This window comes from Puntigrus tetrazona, chromosome 7 (assembly GCF_018831695.1).
Source record: "Puntigrus tetrazona isolate hp1 chromosome 7, ASM1883169v1, whole genome shotgun sequence".
Classification (NCBI taxonomy): Eukaryota; Metazoa; Chordata; class Actinopteri; order Cypriniformes; family Cyprinidae; genus Puntigrus; species Puntigrus tetrazona.
In genome coordinates this window covers 13775084-13781489 of record NC_056705.1, presented here as the reverse complement: position 1 = coordinate 13781489, position 6406 = coordinate 13775084, and the positions used below count along the sequence as shown (strand labels likewise).

Below are 6406 nucleotides of genomic sequence, written 5' to 3'. Positions count from 1 at the left end.
ATGCTTAGAGTCAAAAATGTAGCTAAGTAGAGAGGTTGCTTTGTTTCAAAGCTGCCAAAAGTCTTTATACGCAATAGGACTACAAATTAGCTAAAAAGATTAAATACTTAGTACTAGATTACTCAGTATTCAGTATAATATGATCCTTCTGAAACCATTCCTAATATGCTGATTTAGTGCTTCCTTATTAATGTTGAAAACAACTGTGTTGCTCAGTTTTTTTTTATTAAATTGTTTTAACGAATAAAGCAAAAAAATTAACAAAAGCATTATAAATGACTTGCATTTCTCACTTTTGATCATTTTCACAAGATCAAATAACCAAATTCTTTAAATTAATTATTTTGCTTTTCTAAATCAATCGATTAATCTTAATAATCCCAAACTTCCAACCTTCTCATCTAATTTTAAGAAATTTTGAGGGCAAAACATTAGGAGATATGATTAAGCTATAAACAGGTAGATAAACAGTATGGCAAAAACATAGGCAGAGAGATCACCTCACCCATTGCAACTCCCTCTTTGATCAGCTGCGTTGCGGAGGGTGCCTGGCCCTGACCCAGCGAAGAGAGGAGCAGCGTTGACACCATGCCTGACATCTCTGCCAGCTGAACCAGTGCTGCCGTTGGGTCTACACTCAGGGGAGACGCTTTACAAAAGATCAGAGGAGTCCTTTACATTGGTGCTGTCCCGCTACAAACCTGGGAGGCACACACACACACACACACACACACACACACACACACACACACACACACAGAGTAAATGACTTTTTTAGTATAACTGCATGTGAGATTTTGACTGTTTGTATTTTATAAACAGGGTAAATACAAAAAATGTGCATTTTTTTGACATCTCACACAAGAGCCACTATGATGCTTGTTGATCATTTTCATACCAAACTTTAAGGTGAACGGACATCTTTGTGTGTGTGTGTGTGTGTGTGCTCAATGTAATCTCTCTGCCTTCATATCGAGAATGGAAGTGCCTACGTAACTGAGAGCCCAGGTTATTGATGATGACGGAAGTCGTGATACAGAGAGAGACACGATCCTGTCGTGGGAGAGATCGTGATACTGGGTATCCTCTGCAGCTCATTGCATTTTTTTTGCCATTCCTCTCAGTAAAAGAGTGAAAGAGAGGAAAACAAAAAATAGAGGTAGGTTGTGGTATCTAGGTCAGGGAAGGGAGAGAGGGAAGAGAAACAAAGAGGGAAACACAGAAGCAAGGTGATAATATGTTTCACTCTACCAATTTTAAAAAGGGAATTTTCATTGACTTGTATTGTTTTCTATTTTTTGTTTCCCTAATGATATTTTCTGTTCCTCAACCAGGATCTGTGAACCAAGACTGATTCTATTTTAAGAACCAGCACCTTTTAAGTACCAGAACTGAAATTGACGCTCACTACCTGCTGAATGATACTTCAGGTTAATGGTATATGACTCTCCCCACCAGCAGACAGAGCACCGCATTTTAAATCCATACAACTCCTCACACTGGCTCTGATTCTCATTAAGAATCCATTTAGGAGATAGAATCATTCTGAATATGGGTGATCAGTAACCCAAACAAAACCTTATGTACTAAAATTAGGTTTCCACACTGTATGCAAAACTTGCTGCCTCCCTCACACACACACACACACACACACACACACATTACCAGGAAGCAGTGCTTTCTCTGGTTCTGGATTGGGTGTACCAGAGGTGCCAGTCTCGAGGGCACTGCTCAAACGAGGACAGGAGTCCATGGAATTAGTCAGTTTATCCAGTTCAGTTATGTTGTCCCAGCTAGAGTCCGACAGCCAGCTTAGAGTGCAGGGGTTATTCATCTGTTTTTTCCTTATCCAAAACCTAACACACATACACACACCACACAGACTGCTGGATGCAACATGAGGACTTTTCAAAACAATCTTTTCCAAAAAAATCCATTTTCAGAACCAGCACACACATAAACACACTCCCCTACTGCAAATCTCACCAGTCCCCTGGAGAAAGAAGCTGTATTCATCAATGTTGAGCTTCCTGACGTACTCCAGGATCTTGGCGCATATGTGGAAACTGAAAAGGAGCTTGTGACACTCAAACAGTCCTCGACAGGTATATCTGCAAACAGATCAAACTCTCTGACATCACTCTAAAAAGTCAGGTTAATCTTATAAAAAAAAAAATCTTAAAAAGTGTTGATAATGAGCAAGCACTACATGATGGTCTGCGTGTGTGACTGTCAGTGTGTGCATCATTTATGAAAAATGTATCATGAGTAAATAACCTTATTTACATTTGCACAGGACATAAGATGATAAAAATAGTGTGAATGTTCATGCTTTAAGACGCAATGAAACTTATTCCTAAAGGGCATTTTAAAATGAGAAAAAGTATGCTATAGGTATGTTCAAGTTTTAATAAAAATCAAAACTGCATAGTAACAAAGTATGTCCTCCGTAAATATATGCATGTGTGAGTTTGTTTTTCAGACCTGTAGACAGCATAAGTGTGGTATCTGTTGAGGTTGTTTATCCTCTCCTCTAGTTTGTGGCTGCGGGGGCTGCTCTCTATACTCAGGGTGAACAGGTTGATGTAGGCGTCCAGAGAGAACTGATACATGGGATCTATATAGCCCAGATCATTCAGTACAAAGAACAGGATGGACGCCCTCTGGGCGCAGGGGCGGTAGGCCTGAACACACACAAACACACACAGAGTGGTGTCTATAGCTTTATCTGCCTCTCCTGCTATCAACATCCTCATCTCAGCAGTCTTTTTTTATCTCTCTGCCTTATTCAGAGGCGCATCTTTAATCCAATCTGGCAACCCTTTCAGCACCCTCCCTCACACCATCTCTCTCTCCTTGACCTCCCCCTCATCCCTCTCTCTCTCTCTCACCTCTCTGGCGGTATCGATTTGGCTCTCGGTCAGTTCGCTGATCTCCAGTTGTTCTGCGACCTCCGTGGCCGTGACTTTGGAGGTCTGCAGGGTGTTCACCAGCTGAACGTCATCCAGCAGGAGAGCCAGACGCCTCATTCAGCAACCTGTGCACACATACACACACAAACAAAACGTAAGAGTGCAAAATGTGAGACTTGCATAGTATAAATACACTGTTGATTAGAATTACTGATGTGTTAGTGGCACTTGTATGAAGGTGCTAATGCAGAGCTGTGACAAGTGCTGAAGGCAGGTGCCGCCCACCGCAGGATCTCGTCCTCCAGCTCCTGCAGTTTCCTTTGCCAGAGGCAATGTTGATCACCAGAGAGTCCTTCTGTTCCTCCAGCCTCAGGACGCTCCTTCCTAACCACGATCCCCAGCAGCTGAGCCTCAAGACCCTGACACACACAGAGGTATGTTAAGGCCTCTGTCATGTGAACGAGGTCATTAATACACTAAAAAACAACTGACCTGTTCTTTAACAGCAAAGTTGACGATGGTGGTTTTGGAAGAGATTTCAGGAGTGTAATGCGGATTGGACAGTTTGGTTGTCATGTAGAAACAGAATTCAGGACTGTATTCCACTTCTTTATCTCCAAGTTTTAACAAGAAACGCCCACCTACAGAGCACACACAAGGGATATGCTATATTTCCATAGACCATTCCATGTGGAATTCAAACCTACATCCTTGCCAGGTCAAATCTTTAATCACAGTGCCAAGTTTTACTTGCCCTTTACTTGCAATTTTTCTTTGTTTAAGTATTAGTAACAAAATACAGATTTTTATTTAGCTATTTTAGTTCATTAACCTTTGTTTGTTTGCATGGTTTTAGGATAATGTTATAGTAAGTAAAATAACCTTTAATTAGCATTACACTGCTATAACATCAAAAACACGCTTTTACCAGACACATATCTGATCCTAGACCAGTCTTAAGTAGCACAAATGTATTTCTAACAATAGCCTACAATACAATGAAGAATATAAAGTAAAGAATCATGTTTCATGAAGATATTTTGTAAATTTCCTATTGTAAATACATCAAAAAACTTAATTTTTGTTCAGTAATATACATTGCAATTTTAAAGGCAATTTGCTCAATATTTCCGTGTTTTCTTTTGCACTCTCAGATTCAAGATTTTCAAATAGTTGTATCTCAGCCAAATATTGTTCTATCCTAAGAAACTTATACATCAATGGAAAGCCTTCAGATGATGTACAAATTTACATTTTGAAAAAAATGTGCACTTATGACTGGTTTTGTGGTCCAGGGTGACGTATGCATATATACCCATTCTGCATATTCTGTCATCCTAATTGTTAAGTAATGTAATTGTATGTATGTGTATAGAGGGGACTGACCAACTCTTGTGAGTGGGACTTGTTGAGAATGGGGGGCTAGTGAAGGATCTAGCTCCTCTTGAATATTCTGCAAAAGAACTGGGGAACCAAACTGGACAGCATTCTCCAAGATCCATAAAAAATCTGGCATTTGCAGGTCTATAACCTTCAACCCCTGAGATAGAGAGAGACAACATGAAACTAGAAGAGAAATATGAAGGACACCACGGAGGGCGAGATAATGACATCAACTAAGAAGAAAAAAAGTAAAGTTAGCAGAGAAGAATAAATATGATTTAAAAGTGATAAATGGACATCAGAGAAAGAAAATGGGATGTGAAAGAGATGGAGAAGAGCTGGAGGAGGCAGAAAAGAGGCCGGCTCTGTCATTTTGTTATTGTTCGTAAATGTCAGCGTTTAACTGTAGCATGTGAATGGCACTCAAGGCTCCAGACACTCACCACTACAGATGAGAAAAGACCTGCAGAAGAGGAGGAAAAGGTCACAGACAGAGAGAAAAGAAGAACAGAGGCTGAAGCTGAACAGCAAATTATCCTGAGAGATGAATCGAAAGTGTGCATCCTCCTATGTCTCCTTCTGAACATACCTGACAGGCTATCCGCCCATCCATCCATCTTTCTATCTATATCTATCTATCTATCTATCTATCTATATCTATATCTATATATATATATCTCTATATCTATCTATCTCTGTATCTGTCTGTCGATCTACCAAATTGTTCAGTTAAACAAAATCCACCCTCATCCTGCACAGAGACACAGAAAGCGAGTGTATTAATGTGCATCTGTGTTCAGAGGACGTGATAAATGGAAGGTGTATTCTGCTGAAGGAGAGCAGGTGAGGAGATGCGACCTCACAGGGGACACAGTTTCCAACTCACAGGAGAATTGAGTTTGGGAGTTCTTGTATTCTAATTAAGGACTCTGAAAATGGCCTGTCTGTGGGTTAGACGGTGAGTCATGTGATGAGGCATCGTGACTCTGAGCAGGTAATGTTGGCACTGAATGTGGGTTATGTTTTTCTCCATGGAGAAGTAGATCTAACACTGTCTAATAATCACGGCAGTCTCAGTTTCCATTGTTTCTGCTCTGCTCTGATGTCTGTATTCGTTACCAAGACATCTACAGCAAAATAATGTAGTCTGAGATCAGTTCAAGGATTCTATGAACTCATGTGTGAGATGTGTGTTTGTGTGTGTGTGTGAAATATTCACCCGTTTGGACTCCATGTTCTTAATCCACTTAAGCGCTTGTCCTTGAGGGTCCACCATTAGTGGCCATCTGTAATGAAGGACAGGAGAGGGAAACATTAGCTCTCACAATAAATGCATGCCACATTATCCATACATAAATAGGCTATTTTCTAATAATCCATAATCTCAAAATACCATTAATCTGTTTGAGAGTGTGCGTGTATGTGTGAGGGGGAAAATTTGCATTAGCTATAAATGAACAACCAAAGAAAACTGAGCTTACTATTATCTTTAGCTAATTATTCTCCAATCACTATTCATTACTGCTCATTATTCATGAGATATCATCATTATTCTAATTAGCGCACATGGGATTGGCTCTCTGGGCCTGACCGGTTGCCACGGGTGACGATGACTCCGTTCTCAGTGGAGAAGGCATCAGACGGAAGGCCTTGGATATTCCATTCGAGCACTGCCGTGGGTTTAGACAGGAACATTGCAAAGCTGAACCCCGGAGAACACGGCACCCCCAATTCTCTCACCTAGAGATGAAAAGGGTAGTGGTGGATTCGGGCAAGGACATTTGAACGAGAGGAAAAAGAAATGAAGTGTTAGAGCTGTCACCTGCATAATGTCATAATATTCTAACATGTAAAGTGTGCAATAGCATGCAATTCGACGTGTGCCGATATTCAGTACTGCGATATATCACGATAATGAACATGCAGGATACTGTTAGGTTGGGCATTTCAAAATACAGAAAATATTTTTTTGCCTACAATTATTCAGAATTTTGAATGTATGTTAAGAACGTGTTTCCCATTAAATTAATAAATGAACAACACTGCTGTAAACTGCATCAAAGACAGGTGCAAAAGCACGGATGAGAGCACATGGCAGAACACGTGAGAGA

The 6406-nt window shown here is 40.4% G+C and overlaps 1 protein-coding gene and 2 long non-coding RNA genes across 3 annotated transcripts in view; 1 reads left to right on the top strand and 2 right to left on the bottom strand.

Annotated features, from left to right (window-relative positions):
* The window catches only part of LOC122347905 (putative transcription factor Ovo-like 1), a 2169-nt gene extending 815 nt beyond the window's left edge, over window positions 1-1354 (top strand). The window contains exon 3 of the mRNA XM_043243163.1: window positions 1335-1354. Coding sequence (XP_043099098.1) covers window positions 1335-1354 — 20 coding nt within the window. The remainder of the gene's footprint in view (window positions 1-1334) is intronic.
* Window positions 1355-2038: 684 nt separating this feature from the next.
* LOC122349745 lies at window positions 2039-3012 on the bottom strand. Its single transcript, XR_006251488.1, has 3 exons — window positions 2892-3012; window positions 2485-2684; window positions 2039-2111 (listed from the first exon to the last, which is right to left on the bottom strand). It is a non-coding gene; the product is annotated as an uncharacterized LOC122349745 (long non-coding RNA).
* A 1413-nt stretch (window positions 3013-4425) lies between these two features.
* On the bottom strand, window positions 4426-5960 carry LOC122349746. Its single transcript, XR_006251489.1, has 3 exons — window positions 5887-5960; window positions 5515-5581; window positions 4426-4452 (listed from the first exon to the last, which is right to left on the bottom strand). It is a non-coding gene; the product is annotated as an uncharacterized LOC122349746 (long non-coding RNA).
* Between the last annotated feature and the right edge of the window lie 446 nt (window positions 5961-6406).